The 27276-nt window shown below is 45.2% G+C and overlaps 1 protein-coding gene across 2 annotated transcripts in view; it reads left to right on the top strand.

The window, feature by feature from the left end:
* The first annotated feature begins 1104 nt into the window (after positions 1-1104).
* Positions 1105-27276, top strand: part of LOC125884818 (receptor-type tyrosine-protein phosphatase-like N) — a 36219-nt gene continuing 10047 nt past the window's right edge. The window contains exons 1-7 of one of the 2 annotated variants that reach the window (XM_049570061.1): positions 1105-1316; positions 18122-18172; positions 22616-22726; positions 22828-22933; positions 23009-23171; positions 23271-23706; positions 24978-25121. In XM_049570061.1, the coding sequence (XP_049426018.1) occupies positions 1238-1316; positions 18122-18172; positions 22616-22726; positions 22828-22933; positions 23009-23171; positions 23271-23706; positions 24978-25121 (1090 nt within the window). In that variant the 5' untranslated portion in view covers positions 1105-1237. Of the gene's footprint in view, positions 1317-18121; positions 18173-22615; positions 22727-22827; positions 22934-23008; positions 23172-23267; positions 23707-24977; positions 25122-27276 lie in introns of both variants that reach the window. The other variant, XM_049570060.1, reaches the window with a different exon arrangement.

Raw genomic sequence — 27276 nt, forward strand, 5'->3', positions numbered from 1 at the left:
TATTTTATCGCACATTTCCTTCCAGGTGGAAACACAGTGTGATGCTCAAAGTGTGAGGCAGCAGCCACAGACACAAAGCAAAGCCAGTAACCGACCGTTAAAGAATCACATCCATTAAAACTAAGAATTAAACCCCATGAAATAATAAAATGAAGAATAAAGCAGTGAAAGAGACAAAGACGTGACTCAGAACTCAGAAAAAGATTTAGTTAAAGTTGAATAAGGTAAACCAATAACAGTAAAATTGAATCAAATTACGTTAAATAAAAAACAATAAAATAAGATGAAACGAAATAAGATTAAATAAAAATAAAATAGGATAAAGTTAAATAAGATTAAATAAAGTAAGATAAAATAACTAAAATAAGATTAAATAAAAATAGATTAAGATTAAATAAGTTTAAATAAAAATAAAATAAGATTAGATAAATTAAATTCAACAAAATAAAATAATATGATATAACATAATTTAATATAATATAATATAATATAATATAATATAGAATAAGATAAAATAAGATAAGATATAAAAAAATACAATAAAAGCAAACAGTAGTTATGATATTCAAACCAAACTACTGGAACATGCAGCTGAAAGGACAGAATGTCTTAATTACTGCAAAACAAGACACAAAATCAAAGCACATGTTAACAGCATCTCATCTTGTTCCTGTTGCTAAAACTGGTCAACTTTGTTGCCATCAACAAGTTCCGACCACATCATGTGATCAGGTTTGGACCTTGTCTTGTGTGTCGGGATCAGCTGCAGACTGACTCCGCCATCTTGTTTTCACATGGCTCAGTGTAGTGCGCGCTCACTGCCACTAGATGGCACACGCGCGCGCGTCCACGAACGAGGACAACAGGTCTGAGTTCAGTAGGATGAAGTGTGAGGTCGAGTAAACCCAGAATGTGACGTCATCACATGAGGTCACAGGGTCTCACGGATGATAGTTGTGTGCAGTGTGTGTGTGTGTGTGTGTGTGTGTGTGTGAGCAGCTTTTGATTTGCTCAGCTTCAGTCTGTTACACTTCTTACAGTGTGGCGCCTCCTGTGGACCTGCTCTAACCAACCACCTCTCTCTCTCTCTCTCTCTCTCACACACACACATACACACACACACTTCCTCAGCAGCATCATCATCATCATCAGCAGCAGCAGCAGCCTCTCCTCAGAGATGGAGAGCTGGTAGAAGAAGCGCAGCAGCAGCGTCGCTCCGGTGGATGTTGGATGTACCATGAGGTCTCCGCGGCTCTGGGCAGCTCTGTGCCTCCTCCTCACCGCCTCGTGCCGGCTCTGCGCGGCCGCCCGACACGGTAAGCCCCGGCCGGCATCAGAGGCTTTGATGGGCGGCGTGAATCACGACTTCCCGGTGACACCGTGTTCCTATAGTAACTGTGGCACTCAGCAGCGAGTTTGGAGCGAGCTCCGAGCACTTTGTGTCACTCTGCGTGTCACGGCTGTGAGTGTCACGAGCCGTGGAGCTGCTCCTGTCTCCTGCCAGGGTTAGTGTGTGATGTGTGTGTGTGATGTGTGTGTGAGTTCATCTGTGCAGGAACTCTTCACTCTTCATGTGCAGGAGGAAACCATTTGTTTCTACTGTTTGCATGATTCACTCAGCCTCTCTGATACATTAGCCTATATATGTGTGTGTGTGTGTGTGTGTGTGTGTGTGTGTGTGTGTGTGTGTGTGTGAGCTTCATGTGTGCTGCATTTCCTGCCTCACATCTGTTTACACCGCCGCTAAATTGCGTCACTGACGCAAACGCTGTGACCGTGGGTCAGCTCGGATGCGTCTGGCTGCACGAGTGATTCATTCTGTTGTTCAGTCTGTAACGACAACACAGAGAGACACAGGGACAGACAGGATGTTTGATCTATAATATAACTAATAATTGACCAAAAAGAGACAGAAAACAACAACAACAAGAGAAAGGTAGAGGACACACAGAGCACGTGAATGCACCATGAAGCAGCACTAACGTCAGTGTAGTCACAGTTCAGTCACACACTGTTGATGGCAACAGCAGCACTAACAGTGTGATGTAGACACAGTCACACACTGTTGATGGCAACAGCAGCACTAACAGTATGATGTAGACACAGTCACACACTGTTGATGGCAACAGCAGCACTAACAGTATGATGTAGACACAGTCACACACATGAGTCTCTAGAATATTCTGCCCGTATTAAATCCATTCAGAAATGTAATTTACTCCACTGAGAGTATGATCAGCTGATGAGTGTTCACCTGCTGCACAGTCACACACATGCTGCGCCCCTGTGAGAACATCACGAGCATCATCTCAGGTGTTAGAGTGTTAGATTACTGCTGTAACTTCATTACTCTCCTTCCCAGTCGGGCTGAGCTTCAGTGGTTCCCATGGCGATCAGCGTCTTCATCAGTGTTCAAGTGCTGCGTTTGTGGTTTTGTTTTGTCACCTGTTAGCTGCTGGAGGGAACTGAAAGAGACACAAAATGACCACAAAGAGACGAAACATGACGTCAGAGAGACACGAAGAGACAAAAAATACGTCATAAAGACACAAGATGAACTCAGACACACAAAAAGACACAAAAGTACCACAAAGACAAACAAAACACACAAAAGTACCACATAGAAAAACAAAAGACACAAAAGTACCACAAAAAGACACAAAGAGACACAAAAGTACCACATAAAAAACAAAAGACACAAAAGTACCACAAAGACAAACAAAAGACACAAAAGACACAAAAGTACCACATAAAAAACAAAAGACACAGAAGTACCACAAAAAGACACAAAAAGACACAAAAGTACCACAAAGACAAACACAAGACACAAAAGTACCACAAAGACAAACAAAAGACACAAAAGTACCACAAAGAGAAACAAAAGACACAAAAGACACAAAAGTACCACAAAGAGAAACAAAAGACACAAAAGTACCACAAAGACAAACACAAAACACAAAAGTACCACAAAGACAAACAAAAGACACAAAAGTACCACAAAGACAAACAAAAGACATAAAAGTACCACATAAAAAACAAAAGACACAAAAGACACAAAAGTACCACAAAGACAAACACAAAACACAAAAGTACCACAAAGAGAAACAAAAGACACAAAAGTACCACAAAGACAAACACAAAACACAAAAGTACCACAAAGACAAACAAAAGACACAAAAGTACCACAAAGACAAACAAAAGACACAAAAGACACAAAAGTACCACAAAGACAAACAAAAGACATAAAAGTACCACATAAAAAACAAAAGACACAGAAGTACTACAAAGAGACACAAAAGTACCACAAAAGACACAAAAGTACCAGCCTGAGTGTTTCACAGACAGAGACCAGCCTGAGTGTTTCACAGACAGAGACCAGCCTGAGTGTTTCACAGACAGAGACCAGCCTGAGTGTTTCACAGACAGAGACCAGCCTGAGTGTTTCACAGACAGTCTGAGTGTTTCACAGACAGAGACCAGCCTGAGTGTTTCACAGACAGAGACCAGTCTGAGTGTTTCACAGACAGAGACCAGTCTGAGTGTTTCACAGACAGAGACCAGTCTGAGTGTTTCACAGACAGAGACCAGCCTGAGTGTTTCACAGACAGAGACCAGTCTGAGTGTTTCACAGACAGAGACCAGTCTGAGTGTTTCACAGACAGAGACCAGCCTGAGTGTTTCACAGACAGAGACCAGTCTGAGTGTTTCACAGACAGAGACCAGCCTGAGTGTTTCACAGACAGAGACCAGTCTGAGTGTTTCACAGACAGAGACCAGTCTGAGTGTTTCACAGACAGAGACCAGTCTGAGTGTTTCACAGACAGAGACCAGCCTGAGTGTTTCACAGACAGAGACCAGCCTGAGTGTTTCACAGACAGAGACCAGTCTGAGTGTTTCACAGACAGAGACCAGCCTGAGTGTTTCACAGACAGAGACCAGCCTGAGTGTTTCACTGACAGAGACCAGCCTGAGTGTTTCACTGACAGAGACCAGCCTGAGTGTTTCACTGACAGAGACCAGTCTGAGTGTTTCACTGACAGAGACCAGTCTGAGTGTTTCACTGACAGAGACCAGCCTGAGTGTTTCACTGACAGAGACCAGTCTGAGTGTTTCACAGACAGAGACCAGCCTGAGTGTTTCACAGACAGAGACCAGCCTGAGTGTTTCACAGACAGAGACCAGCCTGAGTGTTTCACAGACAGAGACCAGTCTGAGTGTTTCACAGACAGAGACCAGCCTGAGTGTTTCACAGACAGAGACCAGCCTGAGTGTTTCACTGACAGAGACCAGCCTGAGTGTTTCACAGACAGAGACCAGTCTGAGTGTTTCACTGACAGAGACCAGCCTGAGTGTTTCACAGACAGAGACCAGTCTGAGTGTTTCACAGACAGAGACCAGCCTGAGTGTTTCACAGACAGAGACCAGTCTGAGTGTTTCACAGACAGAGACCAGCCTGAGTGTTTCACAGACAGAGACCAGTCTGAGTGTTTCACAGACAGAGACCAGTCTGAGTGTTTCACAGACAGAGACCAGTCTGAGTGTTTCACAGACAGAGACCAGTCTGAGTGTTTCACAGACAGAGACCAGTCTGAGTGTTTCACAGACAGAGACCAGTCTGAGTGTTTCACAGACAGAGACCAGTCTGAGTGTTTCACTGACAGAGACCAGTCTGAGTGTTTCACAGACAGAGACCAGTCTGAGTGTTTCACTGACAGAGACCAGCCTGAGTGTTTCACTGACAGAGACCAGCCTGAGTGTTTCACTGACAGAGACCAGCCTGAGTGTTTCACTGACAGAGACCAGTCTGAGTGTTTCACTGACAGAGACCAGTCTGAGTGTTTCACAGACAGAGACCAGCCTGAGTGTTTCACAGACAGAGACCAGCCTGAGTGTTTCACTGACAGAGACCAGCCTGAGTGTTTCACAGACAGAGACCAGTCTGAGTGTTTCACAGACAGAGACCAGTCTGAGTGTTTCACAGACAGAGACCAGTCTGAGTGTTTCACTGACAGAGACCAGTCTGAGTGTTTCACAGACAGAGACCAGTCTGAGTGTTTCACAGACAGAGACCAGTCTGAGTGTTTCACAGACAGAGACCAGTCTGAGTGTTTCACAGACAGAGACCAGTCTGAGTGTTTCACAGACAGAGACCAGTCTGAGTGTTTCACAGACAGAGACCAGCCTGAGTGTTTCACAGACAGAGACCAGCCTGAGTGTTTCACAGACAGAGACCAGTCTGAGTGTTTCACAGACAGAGACCAGTCTGAGTGTTTCACTGACAGAGACCAGCCTGAGTGTTTCACAGACAGAGACCAGCCTGAGTGTTTCACAGACAGAGACCAGCCTGAGTGTTTCACAGACAGAGACCAGTCTGAGTGTTTCACAGACAGAGACCAGTCTGAGTGTTTCAGCACCATGGACAGAGACCAGTCTGAGTGTTTCACAGACAGAGACCAGTCTGAGTGTTTCACAGACAGAGACCAGCCTGAGTGTTTCACAGACAGAGACCAGTCTGAGTGTTTCACAGACAGAGACCAGTCTGAGTGTTTCACAGACAGAGACCAGTCTGAGTGTTTCACAGACAGAGACCAGTCTGAGTGTTTCACAGACAGAGACCAGCCTGAGTGTTTCACAGACAGAGACCAGCCTGAGTGTTTCACAGACAGAGACCAGCCTGAGTGTTTCACAGACAGAGACCAGTCTGAGTGTTTCACAGACAGAGACCAGTCTGAGTGTTTCACAGACAGAGACCAGTCTGAGTGTTTCACAGACAGAGACCAGTCTGAGTGTTTCACAGACAGAGACCAGCCTGAGTGTTTCACAGACAGAGACCAGCCTGAGTGTTTCACAGACAGAGACCAGTCTGAGTGTTTCACAGACAGAGACCAGTCTGAGTGTTTCACAGACAGAGACCAGTCTGAGTGTTTCACAGACAGAGACCAGCCTGAGTGTTTCACAGACAGAGACCAGCCTGAGTGTTTCACAGACAGAGACCAGTCTGAGTGTTTCACAGACAGAGACCAGCCTGAGTGTTTCACAGACAGAGACCAGCCTGAGTGTTTCACAGACAGAGACCAGTCTGAGTGTTTCACAGACAGAGACCAGCCTGAGTGTTTCACAGACAGAGACCAGTCTGAGTGTTTCACAGACAGAGACCAGTCTGAGTGTTTCACAGACAGAGACCAGTCTGAGTGTTTCACAGACAGAGACCAGCCTGAGTGTTTCACAGACAGAGACCAGTCTGAGTGTTTCACAGACAGAGACCAGCCTGAGTGTTTCACAGACAGAGACCAGCCTGAGTGTTTCACAGACAGAGACCAGCCTGAGTGTTTCACAGACAGAGACCAGCCTGAGTGTTTCACAGACAGAGACCAGCCTGAGTGTTTCACAGACAGAGACCAGCCTGAGTGTTTCACAGACAGAGACCAGCCTGAGTGTTTCACAGACAGAGACCAGCCTGAGTGTTTCACAGACAGAGACCAGCCTGAGTGTTTCACAGACAGAGACCAGCCTGAGTGTTTCACAGACAGAGACCAGCCTGAGTGTTTCACAGACAGAGACCAGCCTGAGTGTTTCACAGACAGAGACCAGTCTGAGTGTTTCACAGACAGAGACCAGCCTGAGTGTTTCACAGACAGAGACCAGCCTGAGTGTTTCACAGACAGAGACCAGCCTGAGTGTTTCAGCACCATGGACAGAGACCAGCCTGAGTGTTTCACAGACAGAGACCAGCCTGAGTGTTTCAGCACCATGGACAGAGACCAGTCTGAGTGTTTCACAGACAGAGACCAGTCTGAGTGTTTCACAGACAGAGACCAGCCTGAGTGTTTCACAGACAGAGACCAGCCTGAGTGTTTCAGCACCACAGACAGAGACCAGTCTGAGTGTTTCACAGACAGAGACCAGCCTGAGTGTTTCACAGACAGAGACCAGTCTGAGTGTTTCACAGACAGAGACCAGCCTGAGTGTTTCACAGACAGAGACCAGCCTGAGTGTTTCACAGACAGAGACCAGCCTGAGTGTTTCAGCACCATGGACAGAGACCAGTCTGAGTGTTTCACAGACAGAGACCAGCCTGAGTGTTTCACAGACAGAGACCAGCCTGAGTGTTTCACAGACAGAGACCAGCCTGAGTGTTTCACAGACAGAGACCAGTCTGAGTGTTTCACAGACAGAGACCAGCCTGAGTGTTTCACAGACAGAGACCAGCCTGAGTGTTTCACAGACAGAGACCAGCCTGAGTGTTTCACAGACAGAGACCAGCCTGAGTGTTTCACAGACAGAGACCAGCCTGAGTGTTTCAGCACCACAGACAGAGACCAGCCTGAGTGTTTCAGCACCACAGACAGAGACCAGCCTGAGTGTTTCACAGACAGAGACCAGCCTGAGTGTTTCACAGACAGAGACCAGCCTGAGTGTTTCACAGACAGAGACCAGCCTGAGTGTTTCACAGACAGAGACCAGTCTGAGTGTTTCACAGACAGAGACCAGTCTGAGTGTTTCACAGACAGAGACCAGCCTGAGTGTTTCACAGACAGAGACCAGTCTGAGTGTTTCACAGACAGAGACCAGTCTGAGTGTTTCACAGACAGAGACCAGCCTGAGTGTTTCACAGACAGAGACCAGCCTGAGTGTTTCACAGACAGAGACCAGCCTGAGTGTTTCACAGACAGAGACCAGCCTGAGTGTTTCACAGACAGAGACCAGTCTGAGTGTTTCACAGACAGAGACCAGTCTGAGTGTTTCAGCACCATGGACAGAGACCAGTCTGAGTGTTTCACAGACAGAGACCAGTCTGAGTGTTTCACAGACAGAGACCAGTCTGAGTGTTTCACAGACAGAGACCAGTCTGAGTGTTTCACAGACAGAGACCAGTCTGAGTGTTTCACAGACAGAGACCAGTCTGAGTGTTTCACAGACAGAGACCAGTCTGAGTGTTTCACAGACAGAGACCAGTCTGAGTGTTTCACAGACAGAGACCAGTCTGAGTGTTTCACAGACAGAGACCAGTCTGAGTGTTTCACAGACAGAGACCAGTCTGAGTGTTTCACAGACAGAGACCAGTCTGAGTGTTTCACAGACAGAGACCAGTCTGAGTGTTTCACAGACAGAGACCAGTCTGAGTGTTTCACAGACAGAGACCAGCCTGAGTGTTTCACAGACAGAGACCAGTCTGAGTGTTTCACAGACAGAGACCAGCCTGAGTGTTTCACAGACAGAGACCAGCCTGAGTGTTTCACAGACAGAGACCAGTCTGAGTGTTTCACAGACAGAGACCAGTCTGAGTGTTTCACAGACAGAGACCAGCCTGAGTGTTTCACAGACAGAGACCAGCCTGAGTGTTTCACAGACAGAGACCAGCCTGAGTGTTTCACAGACAGAGACCAGCCTGAGTGTTTCACAGACAGAGACCAGCCTGAGTGTTTCACTGACAGAGACCAGCCTGAGTGTTTCACAGACAGAGACCAGCCTGAGTGTTTCACAGACAGAGACCAGCCTGAGTGTTTCACAGACAGAGACCAGCCTGAGTGTTTCACAGACAGAGACCAGCCTGAGTGTTTCACAGACAGAGACCAGCCTGAGTGTTTCACAGACAGAGACCAGCCTGAGTGTTTCAGCACCACGGACAGAGACCAGTCTGAGTGTTTCACAGACAGAGACCAGTCTGAGTGTTTCACAGACAGAGACCAGTCTGAGTGTTTCACAGACAGAGACCAGTCTGAGTGTTTCACAGACAGAGACCAGTCTGAGTGTTTCACAGACAGAGACCAGTCTGAGTGTTTCACAGACAGAGACCAGTCTGAGTGTTTCACAGACAGAGACCAGTCTGAGTGTTTCACAGACAGAGACCAGGCTGAGTGTTTCACAGAGACCAGTCTGAGTGTTTCACAGACAGAGACCAGCCTGAGTGTTTCACAGACAGAGACCAGCCTGAGTGTTTCACAGACAGAGACCAGCCTGAGTGTTTCACAGACAGAGACCAGTCTGAGTGTTTCACAGACAGAGACCAGTCTGAGTGTTTCACAGACAGAGACCAGTCTGAGTGTTTCACAGACAGAGACCAGCCTGAGTGTTTCACAGACAGAGACCAGTCTGAGTGTTTCACAGACAGAGACCAGCCTGAGTGTTTCACAGACAGAGACCAGTCTGAGTGTTTCACAGACAGAGACCAGCCTGAGTGTTTCACAGACAGAGACCAGCCTGAGTGTTTCACAGACAGAGACCAGTCTGAGTGTTTCACAGACAGAGACCAGTCTGAGTGTTTCACAGACAGAGACCAGCCTGAGTGTTTCACAGACAGAGACCAGCCTGAGTGTTTCACAGACAGAGACCAGTCTGAGTGTTTCACAGACAGAGACCAGCCTGAGTGTTTCACAGACAGAGACCAGTCTGAGTGTTTCACAGACAGAGACCAGTCTGAGTGTTTCACAGACAGAGACCAGCCTGAGTGTTTCACAGACAGAGACCAGTCTGAGTGTTTCACAGACAGAGACCAGTCTGAGTGTTTCACAGACAGAGACCAGCCTGAGTGTTTCACAGACAGAGACCAGTCTGAGTGTTTCACAGACAGAGACCAGTCTGAGTGTTTCACAGACAGAGACCAGTCTGAGTGTTTCACAGACAGAGACCAGCCTGAGTGTTTCACAGACAGAGACCAGCCTGAGTGTTTCACAGACAGAGACCAGTCTGAGTGTTTCACAGACAGAGACCAGTCTGAGTGTTTCACAGACAGAGACCAGCCTGAGTGTTTCACAGACAGAGACCAGCCTGAGTGTTTCACAGACAGAGACCAGTCTGAGTGTTTCACAGACAGAGACCAGTCTGAGTGTTTCACAGACAGAGACCAGTCTGAGTGTTTCACAGACAGAGACCAGTCTGAGTGTTTCACAGACAGAGACCAGCCTGAGTGTTTCACAGACAGAGACCAGCCTGAGTGTTTCACAGACAGAGACCAGTCTGAGTGTTTCACAGACAGAGACCAGTCTGAGTGTTTCACAGACAGAGACCAGTCTGAGTGTTTCACAGACAGAGACCAGCCTGAAAACACCTATGTTTGATGCCTTAAACGCTGCTGGAAACATGATGACAGGTTGCTAAGGAAGCCGCTGGAAAAACGGTGACAAGTTGCTACTAAACACCCACATCTGGGGCCTGAAAGCCACTGGAAACACAGCAATGAGTTGCTAAAAAGCTACTAGAAAAAAGGGTGACAGGTTGCTACAAAACACCCATGATGTGGGCTTCAAAAGCTGCTGGAAACATCGCAACAGGAAGCTACAGCACGTCCATGCTGGATGCTTTAAAACTGCTGGAAACAAAGTGACAGGTTGCTTAAAAAAGCTGCAGGAAAAATAGTGACAGGTGGCTACGCAACAGCAATGTTTGATGCCTTAAACGCCGCTGGAAACATGATGATAGGTTGCTAAAAGGGGCCACTGGAGAAAGGGTGACAGGTGGCTACAAAACACCCAGCTTTGATGCCTAAAAAGCAGCTGGAAACACAGCAGTGTTTGCTAAAAGCAACCGGTTTAGTTGTTTGTTCTGCAGCTTGGCAGCCATCTCTCCGTGGTGCAATGCCAATATTTTCTACTGGTGACTGGACGGTGTTGTTTTCATGTGATTTGTTGAGAGCGAGGAAAATGTGAAATACCAGCAGACTTGTATTTAAATGCTGCGTGCAGTGAGCTGCAGTCAGACTGATTATCGTGAGCCGGTATAAAGATAAAGGTTTAAAGGGTATCTGAGCAGAGCCGGGTCACAACCTCGCTGCCTCTGCTGCCACTCAGCAGCACACGGCGCAGGTTCCGTCCTGGCTGACTCATTCCACCTTAAATATCCTCTGTCAGGCTGCAGAGCAGAGGACGAGCTCACACTCACACAGCAGCAGCCACAAATGCCAGCAGCACCATTATGAAAATGACACTGGACTGAATCTGGCAGGAGGTTAATGGACGATAAAAGGAAGAGAGACACTGATGATGATGATGATGATGATGATGGTGATGGGAGGCTGGAGTTAAAGATGACTCAGCGTGATTTTCTTAATATTGCCTTTTCCATGTACAACATGTTTTTCTTTTTTTAATGCTGAATATCAGCAGCAAACAGTGAAAGAGAAAGAGTCTGAGAGTGCACATGGATTCTTTCCAAACTGTTCACTGGCTCAGTCGTTGTTCTTAATATCTTCAGATCTTCATCTTAAAGCCAAATCTGTCCCCCGTTACATCTGCCACTGAGTTGTTATGAGTCATCCTGCGAACATTAAAGATACACTTCTTTGTTTCAGCGACAGCAGCCCTCATGAAAGACCATCTCATCAGCTGAATGTTTAGGTTTCGTTTAGACAACTGAAACTACTCAACTCAGTCGCCAGGAAATATATTGGCATTGTACGTTTCTGTAAACCACGACTGTGTTCACTTTATTGTGTAGCAGACATGTTAAAACGTTATGTGGTTAATGTGTCGTGTGTTAAGGCACAAACACCACTTTGTTGTGGTTAAACAAACATCATGATTTGGCTGAAAATACCCGGTTTGGGGGCAAAATCACTGCAGGAAATGCAGCGACGTCTCTGTGAAATGCAACTGCTGTTTGTGGCGCTATCCCAGCAGGGGACGCAATGTCTCTGCTAAAAACGCAGCTGGAAAAACGGTGACAGTTTGCTACAAAGCATGAATGTTTGGTGCCTTGAACGCCGCTGGAAACATGCTTCTGGCAAAAGGATGACGGGTCTGAGCACTGTCCCAGCAGGAAACGCAGCGATGTCTGTGTGCAAAGCAACTGCTTTTTATGGCATCATCATGACAGCAAACACAAGGATGTCTCGACAAAAAACAACTGATTGTTCATGCCTTAAATGCTGCTGGAAACAGCGACGTGTCACTACAAAACACGCAAATTTGGTGCCTTAAAGGCCGTTGGAATTGCAGCAATGTCTCGATTAACAACAACTGATTTTCGTGCCTAAAAAGTCACTGGAAACAGCAACGTATCCCAAAACACACACACATTTAGTGCTTAAAAAGCGTCTGGAACTGCAGCAATGTCGCAACGATGACTGGGTGATAAAGAACAAATTTTTGTGGTGCTATCTTGTAAGGAAATACAAAGATGTCTTGACAAAAAACAACTGATTTTCATGCCTAAAACCCCAGGAACAGCAGCGTATCATGACAAAACACGTGTCTGTGATGTCTAAAAAAACCCCACTGCATATTGCTGCAATAATGCTTAAAAACAACAACTTTTCATGACACTATGCTGCAGGAAATGCAAAACACAGCCTGATAAAAACAACTGGAGTTCATGCCTTAAAGCTGCTGGAAACAGCCACACTGCAGCCTTGAGATACTGAACTCCAAACAGAACGTGATGATGAGGATGAATTCATTTTAAATGCCTCCTAACATCTCCCTTTAGTCATGATGTGAGGAAACAACGTGGGTCCTGCTCAGACAGAACCACACCTTCTCAGGGAACAAAATGGAGCTGGAGCTGTAACGTCGGTCGCTGCCTCTGTCTTTCTGTCTGTGATGAGTTTTAGCTGGAGGAAGAAGTTTGTGAGTGAAGCAGGGAGGGAATATCTGGAGGAGTTTCCCCTGAGTAACGTAAAGACCTTCTGCCAGCTGGAGCCACTAACCACCGACTCTGAGCTGAGTCATTTTCATGTTGTTTTTTTTCTGGTGCAACTGAATCAAACACAGGAGCTTATTGCTGAGTGTGTTTCTGTCGCTCCCTGGATCCTGCTCACGCCTGCTAAATCAGCTCCACCGCAAAAATCTCTCTGTTACTGAGTCGGTTTTGTCCTTTAATGAGTGGCCAGAACAGGACAAATATTCAACTTGTTGTTTTTCAGTTTTTCATCAACAGCAGAAAAAACAACTTACACAAGTACTTTTACTTTTGATACTTTAAAGAGACAGTTTGGATGTTTTTTTGAAGTGGGATTGTGGGTATGAGGCACTCATCCATTGGCAGTGGAATATATTTACTTCTTTACCTCGCTGTCAGACGGGAAACTGAAGCCGTTAAATCGGCTCTCTGTAAAGCCACCAAGCTCAAAAATAGTAGTTCAGTCAGAAGAAAACTTTATTTACATTTGCAGTTTTATATTTGGCGGGATGGCTCTGTTCTGGGCATCTCTGCCCTTCCATGCGCCTATGTGAAAGCCGAAGGCGGACAGAGCATATGTCTCTGCCCTTCCATGTGCGTACATGGAAAGCCTAAGGGACCGTACACATGCCGCCTCTCTTACCACCTGGAAAATGCGAGGTCATGCACTACGTGGTACTCTTGTGCTTTTTTCGTGCCAGCTTTCAAGAGCGTGGTGGCAGGTTGCAACAAGCATCATAAAGCCTGTTAACCTGAACTCCTGAGTGCAGAGCTGATCTTCTTCCAGGAGCTATTTATAAGTGTGTAGGCTTATCGTCCGTGGGACAGACATAAAGCTCCGGGTAGCCCTGCACTAACATGATCAACTTCTCTGTATTTATCACAGACTGATATTTATGGATGAAGGGAAAGTTGTCAGTCGGCTGTGATTGGTTGTTCCTCGTCACATGATATGCGTCACAGACAGGGTGCAGCCGTCACACCCTGAAAAATAGCCACTGGGGAATGTGTGCGCAGTGTGATGGTGTCGCTCTGGAGTTGGAACGCAACTGTCGTGCATCTAGTTTGAAAACAGTGAATTTGAGGTGAACACACCTTCCTGCCCTTCCATGTGCCTACATGGAAAGCTTTAAGGCAGGGAGAGCAGCAGCAAAGAACCGAGCAGCATCAGTGACAAACAGAAATGACATTGATAAGTTAGACACAGCAAAAGGAGGAGCTGGGGTGGAGGCAGGTTGCAAAGCAGCTTGCAGAGGAAGCAGCAACAGTAGGCAGGACAGAGCAGTTTAAATAGGGCTTTGGTAAAAGCATCTGCTTTTTGTGGCACTATCCAGGTTGCTGAAAAACTCCCATGTTTGTTTGCTTTGTGAAGCAGGGTTTCATGTGGTACTTATCCACAGTCAGTGTCGTATTTTCACTGCATTACCTAACCCTCAGACAGCCCTTTGGACGGGGAGCTGGAGCCATTATATTGCTCTCTTTAAAGCCACCAGACTCTGTTGACGAGGACAGTAATGTGCCACACACAGGAGGTTTATCACCTCTTTTGGTTTCATTGTTTGAAAGCTGAGAACTTGGAGATGAATTTAAGATGCAGCTCAGCGCTGTGTTTTAGTCATAGATATGTGATAAACTTCCTGTCTTAAATTATGTCTCAGAAGTTGTTGCAGCAATTTTTGGGTTGATAGTTGAACTAACGGTTGAGGATTCATCTATTTTTCCACAGTGCATCCATCAGTCTGCTCATTAGAGTTGTAATTAGTCGGTAATGTTGTGTATTAAAGAGGTGACTGAACGGCAGTGACGGGCAGACTGCAGGAAGAGTCTAACAAGATGATGAAACAACCGAAGACAGAGGAGAGGAGGAGGAGGAGGAGGAGGAAGGAGGACAGGGACGGACAGATAAGATGGGAAGGATGTGTGGGCGGAGGAGAAGAGCGGACGGAGCAGAGATTAGTCATCCAGTGGAGTTTGGACGGAGGGGGCGACGGATGGATGGATGGATGGAGAATCTCTTGGGTTCTATGTTTAGCAGCGTCTTCTCTTCCCTCCTTTAATGGAGATTCCCTCTGTGAGAGCTGCTGCTCAGACAGTTTGTTTGTGTCGTCATGTAGCCGATACTCCTCCTGGCGTTTTATAGATTTCAGGTGACAGGGGAAATAACACTGGGTGCAGGCGGAGCTGTCGTAGAGACAAATCCCACCAACAAAAACTGATTTTTTTTTGTCCTTTTTCTTTTATCTCTATTTTTATTGTACTATGAATAGAGCATCCATGTCCACGTGACCACAGCTCTCTGTGGAGGTTCAGTGTGAAAAGTATCTTTGGGCCTCTTGGCATCATGTGACAGACCCCGAAATCTTAATTCCAGATTTGGCCACTCTGTAAAATTTGCTTCAAAGAAGGCCCCGGGGCAGACCCAGAACACACTGGCGGGATTAAAGATCTCTCTTGCCTGGGAACACCTCGGGGTCCTCCAGGAGGAGCTGGAAAGTGTTGCTGGGGAGAGGGACGTCTGGGGTGCTTTGCTCATCCTACTCTCCCCGTGACCTGGCCCTGGATAAGTGGATGAAAATGGATGGATGGATGGATGGATGGATGGATGGATGGATAGTGCTAGAATGGTTGGTCCGGAGGGTAGGGGTAGGAAACCCTCAGGGGAAAAAAATGACAAAGTCCATGGCTCCTCATCCAGGGGTGTGTAGACACAACCTGTGGACGTCCAGCCCTCCATCTGGTTCTTCTAGCGGAGTAGCAGCCTGGGTCAGTGTGGTTTGCTGCCCCCCCCGACCTCTGGACGGGTGCGCTTATTCCTCTGGACCATCCATTTTAGCACTGATTCAATTCAAAGTATAAACAGACAGCAACATTTTTGATCAACATTTTAAAGTGGAAATAGACAACCTTTCAGCTAGCTAACACTGGCAGCCAGAAACACGAATCTGTGACCCATCGTTTGTTTGATAATCTAAATAAAGAACACGTCTCCTTGCAGTGGTCCTCCTAAAATGAACAGTGGTGAAAGTTGCTGTATTCTGTAATGATCCATGATTAAAGAGCTGATGAGCAGACCACGTTAGCTAGTGAGCTAGTGCGCTAGCTGGTGGAAAAGTTTTATACTTCCTGGCCTTCATTGGAATCCCAGGCACACCCCTTGACTGGTTTAAATCCATATCTCTCTGACTGTACTCAAGTTATCCAGCTCAAAACATTTGAATCCCGGCCATTTCCAGTTACTGACGGTGTTCCTCAAGGTTCTGTCTTGGGTCCCCTTCTGTTTATCATCTACTCACCTCCTCTGAGCTACATCTTCCGTAAATTTAACATCCACTTCCATTGCTATGCAGATGACACTCAGCTCTATCTGTCCACCAAACCTACCTCCACCCTCTCTGACTACCTTCATCCTGGTCCTCCTTCAGTTTCCTCAAGTAGAGCAGTGATAAAACTGAGGTACCTTCTTAACTATATATTAAGCAATCTCTGTCCTGGTACTCGGCTCTCTGGCTCTGCAGGTGGATGTTTCTGAATAGAAAATCACTGGTCCAGCTCATAACTATTCAAGTTTTGCTTTTGTTCTTGTTGGTGGTTTTGTTTCCTCTCAGCTGGAGCAACCCCTGATTTAAATAGTTTTATTATCAATCAAATCTTGAAATTTTAGTGTTTTTTTCTTTGATCAATAATGGACTTGTTGGTTCTGGTGTTCCCTTTGTCCCCCCCACCCCCCATATCAGTGACGTCACAGTGCGTCTGTAGAAGGCTCTGAGCATCAGTGATGCTCTTTACCTCAGGACAGAGTATAAACGATGCTTAAAATGGGAATCAAAGTGTGTTTAAACAGTGTGTTTGTGCAGGCCGAGGCGTACGCTCTGAAGTTATCACAGGACAGATGAATTTCACACAGGGATGACATAAATCTTTAATGAAAACGCAATGCAAACAGGCGCAAATACACAGAACGGAGCGAGCGGCTTCACATCTGCTGCTGTTTACGGCCTCGTAACAGATTAGGACCTGTGCTGGGAAAAGGTCGACTGTAACACACACACGATCATATTCTCATCACTAAGCAACACAACACTGACATGCTGTGTGGCTGCACGCACCGGCTGGGCTTTCCTCAACTCATTTATTCCTGTGTCCTGTTGTAAACTTAACTTTAACGACTGACGTTACAGAGTTTTACAGCATTAAAGGGTTACATTTTCCAAAGGGCTGAAACCCTGTTGTTTTTGCTTTGGCTTCTTTTTCTTCCTAAGAAATGTTTTCCCAAATTCCCGTGAGATGGTGCGTTATAGACACATGAAATTTTCACCAGTGATTGGAAGTCGTGTGCAAATACTGCTCAAGAAATATGACACCAATCGGCTAGACGGGGGCGCTATAATCAAGGCGCAGGAACAACAGCTCTGAAAGGCCATTCCCCTCATACCCTAAGTCCTATTGACTTGAAATTTGACACACGAGTGCTGCTCAGTGTGCTCTACAAAAACACATACACAACTATGAAAGGACCACTGTAAAAATGTCCGCCATTTTGAATTGTTTGAGAAACACATTTTTAAAAATTCGTCCTAAATGGTAGGTTTGATTCATACCACATTTTCTGTGGATCATTGCTAGTCCAAGCTCATCATAACTTTCCGTTTTGAAGATATTGACCAATGAACTTTAGAGGGGGCGTGGCTTAGCACAAAAATGGACCTAACTTCACAATCATTGAGCCAGTCATCACAAAACCTGCAGGAAATATCTAAAGAGGGACCAGGAACATATCCTGAAAGTTTCATTCAACTCGACCACTAGGTAGCGCCAAAATTGCAACAACAAAAACATTGCACACACAAAAAAATAATTTGGCACAACACAATGCCGCAACGCCATTTAGATTTTTATGGAAAGCACATTTCCTCCTAAATCTTAGGTCTGATTTTTACCAAATTTTATGTGGCTCATCACTGGATAAACCTCATCAAAACTTATCAAAAGGTTTTTGATATCTCACTGCATTTGGAAGATATTCACCATTGAACTTAGGAGGGGGCGTGGCTTAGCACAAAAAATGGACCTTATGCCGTTGCCATCAAACCAATCATCACAAAACTTGCAGGAAATGTCCAAACAAGTACCTGGAACATATTCTAAAAGTTTCATTTAAATCGACCGCTAGGTAGCACCACAACTGCAAAAAAAAAGCACTACGTTTTTTTTCAAAAGCAATGTTTCTGCAACCGACCAATAGGAAGTGACAGAGTTTTAAAGGTCCATTCTAGCATCGCCACTAGCAGCCATATGATTCACACCTGTTTCTGCTCATAATCTGACAAACAGTTTTTGTTTCCAGTCCAATAATGAGACATTTAGGGTTAAATTCAGGCGGAACACCTGCAGGAGTTTGATGTTAAAGGAGTTTGGACAGATCAACACATTTCTAAGAACACTGGTTGTTTCTTTGTTGAGTTTGCAGCTTCTTTCTAACTGACTGTTGTTGTTTTTGTGTCCGCAGGTTGTTTGTTTGAAAAGAAGCTCTGTCCGAGAGATCAGCTGTGCAACGATGGTGAGTCTTCCGCTTTTACTTTGCCAGTTTTATTCCAGCATGTGAGCATGAAGTCACGTTCACATGTTGGGTTCATTGGAGCCGTCACACACAGGCTCATATTTATGACGTCACGGTGATACTAAATTCTATTTCACGATACGATACGACACGATGCAATGTGGTACGATGTGATACGATGCAATATACTTAATTGTCCACATAGGGAAATTCATTTTGGACTCAAGTATTGCTGCCTTACACTAATAGTCCAGGAGAAATGAAAAGCGTGACAGTGTTGCACATCAGCCATTTAGATTGGCTGGGGGGCGTTTGTTTCTTCCACATTAGCGCTCAGCTTTGATGGAGCGTCTTCATCAACATTTTAAATGAGTCCTCACAGCTGAGACGCTGCTGTTTACAAGGATTCTGCTAATTAAACACAAAGCTTTGATAGATGTCAGAAACAACACAGCACGAGGTGCAGCGGAGCCTTGAGCTGAATGCTTAATTAGGAATAAAAGTAACTTTGGCCTCGATCACACACAAAGTGTTGCAGGTTGCAAAATTGTAGTCGTCATCATTACAGTCCAGCAGTTGACTGTCTAAGAAATAAGTTTTTTTGTGTGTGATTTAGACGGACTGACCCTTTAAAAATGTCTTTTCTGTCTGTTATAATGTATTCACTCTTGCAGCACATTCATGCAGCCAAAGTAAAACTTAGATGTCCTCCTCTGGGAGGCTGATGTGAACACTTTCTTCCCCAGTGGGAAGCTCGTATTTACGGTACCCTGAATGCAGCGTGACGAGAATAGTAAGCCAGCCAATAGTGAGCGTTCCCAGCGGGCTCCAGTCGCAGCGACACGCTTCAGAAAGCCGTGACGTGTCTTCTGTCCATCAACACAGTGAGGAGCCGACGAGCCGTCACGGCTCAGCCTGCCGTTAACGGGGCCGTCTATAATCCCCCAGTGGGTTTCCTGCTTCCTTCCTGCCTGTTCAAACGTGGTTAGGATGTCATTACAGGAGCGTGCACGTGCGTGAGCGTGCACCTGTGTGTCTCAGCCTTCAGAGGAAGCTGAATTATTGATGGCGGTGTGTTTCTGCGTCTTGAAGATGTTCTGTGTTTGCAGAGACGAGAACATTTAGAGAACATGAGCAGCATTCATTGTTCGGTGTCCTGACGTGAGAGTTGGATGATGCTCAGAGGAAGAGCATGTGCTGAAATGTAAGAGTGAGAGTGTGTGATAGAGAGAGTAACAAGTTGCATTACAGACTGCACTGCAAGCAAACATCTGGAATCTGTGATGGACCTCTGGAATGACGGTGTAGAATACATTTAATACCAGACTGCATTGGAAATCTGCCCTTGTTTGTGTCCTTTAACATCTGTTAACTTGTACATTTCAGTAAAATCCAATTAATACCAATTTCCGACTGCATTTGAAAAACAGCCCATTTCTTATTCTGAAACATCTGTATGCTCAAATACTTTAGTAAAATCTGCTTCATTCCAGGCTGCATTAAAAACTGCCTGCTGTTTGTCCTTTAACAACCATTATCTTGAATATCTTAGTAAAAATAAATGGGCGCAACCCACATGCTCAGCTCTGCTGCTCATCCCACAAATATATGTTCCTTACAAATGTGGCACCATTTAAAAGGGAAATAAACAGGCTTTCCAACAGTATAGGATGTATTGCCAAGAAGTATTGTTACAACAATGAAATAATCTACCAAACAGCTTTTATTTTAGTTTATATTTAATACCAAACTGGATGAAAAAAAAACTGCCCATTTGTGTCCTTTAACATGTCTAACTTTGAGTATTGTAGTCATCTGTTTAATTCCAGACTACAGTAATGACCTGCCTTTTGTGCCGTTAAACATCTGTAATTTTGAATGGTTCATTTCCAAACTGCCCAATTTGTGTCTGACATTTGCTGCTTGAACATTTCAGTAAAGTCTACAGTGTTCAAGACCGCATTAAAAAATAACTGCCCATTTTTTTCCTCTTAAACACCTGTAATCTTGTATTTTAACAAAAACTCTTTAAAGCCCGTCTGCATAAAAAACCTGACCATTATGGGTCCGTATTTAATTCCAGACTGTATTAAAAAAAAGCCCTTTTCCCCCCTTAAACACCTATAATCTTGCATTTTCATAAAAACTCGTCTACATTTTGAGTCCTTAAACATCGGTTATCTGTAACCTTGAATATTCTAGTAAAATGTATTTAATTCTAGACTGCAAAAAAATGCCCATTTTTGTATTTTATTAAAAACTCGTCTACAGAAAAAACCTGCCCATTTTGTTTCCTACATTTGCTACTTGGAAATTTTAGTAAAGTCTATAGCATTCGAAACCACATTCAAAAAACTGCCCATTTTGTGTCCTTAAAGATACATCATCTTTAATATTTTGGCAAAATAACTTGAATTCCAGACTGTATTAAAAAGCAGCCAATTTTGTGTCCTTAAGCATCTATAAAATATCTATACTATAAACTATTTCAGTGAAGTCTGAATCATTCTAGACTGCATGAAAAACACCCCTTTTCCCCCTTAAACATCAGTAATCTTGAATATTTTAGTAAAATAAACTTAATTCCAGACTGAATTAAAAAAAACTGCCCATCTTTTAATTTAATTTAATCTTGTGTCCTGAAACACCTGCTTTCTTAAATATTTTAGTAAAACTATTTTTAATTCCAAACTGAATTAAAAAAAACAGCCCATTTTGTGTCCTTGAACATCTGTAATCTGTGTCCAACCCCTGGAGTGTTAAAGAAGGATAAACTTAGTTCCAGACTGTGTTTTTAAAACATGACATTTTACAGCCTGAAACATCTGTGCTCAAACGCTGTAACACTGACGTCCCGTGCTGCGTCCAGGTGAAACCTTGACAATATTTGAGTACATTTTGTTCAGGATGATGTCGTTCGTGCATGAAAACGTCTTTAATCAGTGTTGAACCTGGAATATTTGAGTAAAATATACTCACTCCAGACTGAAGTGAAACAACAGCTCGTTTTGTTTCTTCTAACTTGTGTGATCTGTTGGTTCAGAGGGAATTTGAACTCAGCAGAGACAACGGCTGCATTTCAGTGTGTGTTAACTCTGAGTCATCACTTGAGCTCTGGGGTGTGTGTGTGTGTGTGTGTGTGTGACGGTGACGTCGAGTGCACCGGCGCTGAAATGTGAGTGTGTGAAGTGTGTGAGCTTCTCTATGAGGTCCGTCACATTGTCAGAAAGGTGGAAAGAGCGACGTGAAGAGAAGGAAACGGAGTGAACGACACAAAAGAGAGGACGAAAAAAAGAGCCTGAGTGCAACGTAAACAAGGTCTCCCTCCGCAGCCGCTCTCTGCCAATCCCTGCTCGGCCCGGCCGTCTCTATGACAACAGTGACATCACTTGCCTGACGACCGTGTGTCTCCCTCGTGTGTGTGTGTGCGTGTGTGTTTGTTTGATGAGAGATGGAGGCAGGCAGAGGTGATGACTCACCACGGCCCACGTTCACACAAACACACACATTGTGCTTCACTGTTAGTGTGTGTGTGTGTGTGTGTGTGTGTGTGTGTGGTTGCAGGCTTGTACATATCTGTGTATATGTTTATGTACATGTGAGTACATGTGTTTTTGCACGTTCGTATCTATTGCGTTGTGTATATTTGTGCCTTTGTGTATGTGGTGTGTGCACGTGCACATCTGTACATTGTGTCCATATCTATTGTGTGTTTCTAGCTTTACTCGCTCCGTATGAACATCAGCTCTGTGTTGAGTTAAATAATCGAGTTGCTTTTTTGGTCGATTATTTGTATATATGTATGTTTTTATATAAATATATCGGTTGGTTTATTTGTTTGCTTTTGTTTACATGTGGGTCTACATCATATTTGTGCGCCGGTTTCAGACGTAGGTGGACTGATGTCAGCTTGTTTTCTCCTGCTGCTCGTAGCTGTTTTGAGTTTTAATCGAAGTTAAAGGCTCAGTTTACGCAAACCTCACCTCTAGTGCGATACGTCCACATCATTTTGTCTTGCGTCCACGTAAACTGGAGGTTTAAAGGGATATTTGGGTAATTTTCAAGCAGCTCTGTATCATAACACAACCTTTTTCTTGTAGAACAGTTTGTATGATATCCTACAAAAAATGCACACACAACAGTTCGTACAATATCCTACAAAGTTGCACCCCGCAAATTACATTTTTTATTATTTTTAGAAACATGTTTAAGCGCACTGTTTAGCTGTAATAAGAGAATTCGTGAAAACGGAGGCTGAGAAACTGAAGTCAGAAGGTAAAACCAGGCAGAGCTGATCAAATGTAGACTAGGATTTTTACGGTATTGCCTATTTCTCATGTAAAATGTTATCAGAAACATATCTTAGTGTACTGTTTAGCTGTAATACGAGAGTTTGTGAAAATGGAGACTGAAAAACTGACTTGTTGTTCTCTTCCCATGCAGACGGTTTGTTCGGTCAGTGCCAGGCCCCCCACCAGGAGCCCGTCCAGTACCAGGTGTCTGTCCCCGTCCTGCACAAACTGCAGGAAGTCCTCAAAGACCTCATGGTGCAAGGTGAGTCTCTGTCACACTAATATTCAAAGCAGGAAGTCAGAGTTAAGGTCAGACAGAAAAGACAGTATAGCTGACATTTGTGTCGTCTCGTGGCTGCGCAGGTCTGACCTGGAAGGACGACATCACCCAGGCGATCATCGGCCAAGAGTTGAGTCACATCCCCACGGTCAGCTCGGCCTCGAACCTTCGTGAGAAGTCACCGAAACAGTAAGAAACTAACAGAAGGAAGGAAAATGTTGATAAACAAGGGAAGAAAAATCTGAATGAAGATTTATCTCCCAGGTTGTCGAGACTGTCGGGCCCCAGTCAGCGGAGGGTTCCGGGGCCCGAGGATCCAGCTGACCCCGAGATGATGCAGCAGTACGTAGACTACATGATCCTCGACCCCTCCAGGTCCTCCGTCCACATGCAGACGCCCCTGCTGGACCCTTACACCTACCACCAGGTGGGGAAAAAACCCAGGCACAGATTGTGTTGTAGAGTTATTCTGCCCCCTAGTGGCCATCAAACCCACCTGTGTGTTGCTGATGTGTCGTTGCAGCAGCAGTACGGCTACCAGGAGGAAGAAGAGCGCTCCCTCAACTCTCTGGACGATAACCAAGCCTTCCCGCTCCTCGGCTCCCCCTCTCGCTCCGGATCCCGAGGAACCCCTCTGGACAGAGACCGGCAGCTCCTCCAGGACCTGGTGTCCTTTTACCTCACCTCTCCTTCTTCCTCTTCTTCCTCTTCCTCCTCTTCCTCTCCTGTGCAGTCCCTCTCACGCCACAGAGGGGCAGTAGCAGCAGCAGCAGCAGCAGGATTTCCCTCCTCGTCATCCTCCTCCTCGTCCTCCTCCTTTTTCCCAGAGCTGGACTTCCCGCTGGATTACGGCGAGGACTACGTTTCCCAGGTGGCTCAGCTCAGCAAGCAGCAGCAGCAGCAGCAGCAGCAGGCGGAGAAGAAGGCGCAGGAGGAGTATGACGCCCTGTCAGGACTGGACGGTGAGACAGGCGAGGATATAAAGATGTCGTTAAAGTTGATATTTTTCAAACAGGAAGTTTATTACGATTTTGAGGTACTTGTAATTAAGTATTTCCTTTTTATGTAACTTCTACTTCAGTACAATTCACAGCCAGATAGTTTGCCCATCCAGTCTACATGTGCTTTGTGGACTTGAAAAAGGCTTACGACCACGTCTCTTGAAGGGTGAGACTTACTGCAGGACTAGGGGATACCGGGCTCGCTGCTACGAGTCATCCAGTCCCTGTATGACCAAAGTGAAAGCTGCGTCTGCATACTCGGTGTACAGTCAAACGCGTTCTCAGTGGGTGTTGGCCTCCGCCAGGGTTGTCCCTTGTCACCAATCCTGATTGTGATATTCATGGACAGGATCTGGAGGTGCAGCCGGGGGGAGGAAGGGGTCCGGTTTGGTGACCTCAGAATTGCATCTCTGCTTTTTGCAGATGATGTGGTTCTGTTGGCTTCGTCACTCCATGACCTCCAGCATGCATTTGTGTGAAGCTGTTGGGATGAGAGTCAGCACCAAGGGGGGTGTTGAGAGCTGGTGGATTTCCCCCTACAGGTTGGGGGAGAGTTACTGCCTCAAGCGAGGGAGTTCAAGTATCTTGGGGTCTTGTTCAGGAGTGAGGGTAGAATGGAGCGTGAGATGGATCAGCCTTAGGGCAAAGTTTTTGATTTACTGGTCCATCTAGGTCCCAACCCTCACCTATGGTCATCAACTCTGGGTAGGGACTCTTTCAGATCGCGGATCCAAGCAGCCGAAATGAGTTTCCTCTGTAGGGTGTCTGGGTTCAGGCTTAGAGATAGGGTGAGGAGCTCGGAGCAGAGCCGCTGCTTCTTCATGTTGAGGTGGTTCAACATCTGATCAGGATCCTCCTGGGTGCCTCCTGTTAGAGGTGTTCTGGGCATGTCCCACTGGTAGGAGGCCCCGGGGCAGACCCAGAACACACTGGAGGGATTACATATCTCATCTGGTCTGGGAACGCATCGGGGTCCTCCAGGAGGAGCTGGGAAGTGTCGTTGGGGAGAGGGAGGTCTGGGGTGCTTTGCTTGGCCTGCTGCCCCTGAGACCTGACCCTGGATAAGCGGAAGAAAATGATGGATGGATGTTCATTAGTCGATTAGTCTTGGCCTAAATATTTGTTTGCTACATCAAATCTCCCAAAATATTGACTGTTGTTTTATAAAGTACAGTAAAGTACACTCAGTATGTCTGAGCTCTACCATGTGTGCGTTTCACTGTGTTTTCCAGAGCGCTCTCTGCAGAGGCTGGCTCTGCTGCTCGACCACTACGGCCTCGACGTGAAGGATTTGTCCCCCGAGCAGAGAGACAACTTGCCGGCGGCTCTGAAGCAGCTGCAGATGGAGAGCTCTTACGCCCACAAACAAATCAAAGGTCCGTCTGCTCTTCATTTAATCGCTGCTGTTAAAGCTGCACACACTCATTCATAAAGAGGAGATAACTGAAGGGAATACGAGGGCTTAAAAACTGCCGTCGTTTCTGTCTGATGGTTCTGAGAATGGGACAAAAGTTGTGTTAAGGCCAGGGCCGTAGGGTTTGTTTCAACGCTGGGGACGACTGAAACGAGGGGTTTGGGATCCTCTGCATTTTCTGCATTAATTTTTGGTGTAAATGTCTTTAATTGTCAAAATAAAAGAGCTACTTTCATGTTTTTTTCACCTTCGCGCTGGCAATAGGCAGGACAACAGGCATTATGTCCTTCAGTCCACTTGGACTAAAGGATGAACTGATTAGAATTTGTTGGTCAAAGGTCAAAGGTCTCAAGGTCTTCAGGGGAATTTCCACAAATTTGGCACAACGCCCACTTGGACTCAAGAATGAACTGATTACAATTCGGTGGTTGAAGACCAAAGGTCACTGTGACCTAGCATCTTTCTCATTCTCGTAAACACGATATGTCAAGAACACCTTAAGGGAATTTCTCTAGATTTGGCACAAACACCCACTTGGACTCAAGAATGAACTGAGCAGAATTCGTTGGTTGACGATCAAAGGTCACTGTGATCTTGTGTCCATGGCATTCTCTTGAACACAATATCTTAAGAAGGCCTTCAGAGAATTTTCACAAATTTGGCACAAATGTCCACTTGGACTCAGGAATGAACTGATTACAATTTGGTGGTTGAAGGCTAAAGGTCACTGTGATCTTGTGTCCGTGGCATTCTCTTGAGCGCAATATCTCAATAAGGTCTTCAGGGGAATTTCCATAATTTTGGCACAAACGTCCACTTGGACTCAGGAATGAATTGATTACAATTCGGTGGTTGAAGACCAAAAGTCACTGTGACCTAGCATCTTTCTCATTCTAATAAACACGATATGTCAAGAATACCTAAAAGGAATTTCTCCAGATTTGACACAAACATCCACTTGGACTCAAGAATGAACTGATTAGAATTTGGTGGTTGAAGGCTAAAGGTCACTGTGATCTTGTGTCCGTGTCATTCTCTTGAACGCAATATTTCAAGAAGGCCTTTGGGAAATTTCCTCAAATTTGGCACAAATGTCCACTTGGACTCAGGAATGAACTGATTAGAATTTGGTGGTTGAAGGCTAAAGGTCACTGTGATCTTGTGTCCGTGGCATTCTCTTGAGCGCAATATCTCAATAAGGTCTTCAGGGGAATTTCCATAATTTTGGCACAAACGTCCACTTGGACTCAGGAATGGATTGATTACAATTCGGTGGTTGAAGACCAAAAGTCACTGTGACCTGGCATCTTTCTCATTCTAATAAACACGATATGTCAAGAATACCTAAAAGGAATTTCTCCAGATTTGACACAAACATCCACTTGGACTCAAGAATGAACTGATTAGAATTTGGTGGTTGAAGGCTAAAGGTCACTGTGATCTTGTGTCCGTGTCATTCTCTTGAACGCAATATTTCAAGAAGGCCTTTGGGAAATTTCCTCAAATTTGGCACAAATGTCCACTTGGACTCAAGAATGAACTGATTAGAATTTGGTGGTTGAAGGCTAAAGGTCACTGTGATCTTGTGTCCGTGTCATTCTCTTGAATGCAATATTTCAAGAAGGCCTTTGGGAAATTTCCTCAAATTTGGCACAAATGTCCACTTGGACTCAAGAATGAACTGATTAGAATTTGGTGGTTGAAGGCTAAAGGTCACTGTGATCTTGTGTCCGTGGCATTCTCTTGAGCGCAATATCTCAATAAGGTCTTCAGGGGAATTTCCATAATTTTGGCACAAACGTCCACTTGGACTCAGGAATGAATTGATTACAATTCGGTGGTTGAAGACCAAAAGTCACTGTGACCTAGCATCTTTCTCATTCTAATAAACACGATATGTCAAGAATACCTAAAAGGAATTTCTCCAGATTTGACACAAACATCCACTTGGACTCAAGAATGAACTGATTAGAATTTGGTGGTTGAAGGCTAAAGGTCACTTTGATCTTGCGTCCCTGTCATTCTCTTGAATGCAATATCTCAAGAAGGTCTTCAGAAAATTTCCACAAATTTGGCACAAACATCCAGTTGGACTCAAGAATGAACTGAATATTTGG

The sequence above is a fragment of the Epinephelus fuscoguttatus genome, linkage group LG24 (assembly GCF_011397635.1).
Source record: "Epinephelus fuscoguttatus linkage group LG24, E.fuscoguttatus.final_Chr_v1".
Taxonomy (NCBI): Eukaryota; Metazoa; Chordata; class Actinopteri; order Perciformes; family Serranidae; genus Epinephelus; species Epinephelus fuscoguttatus.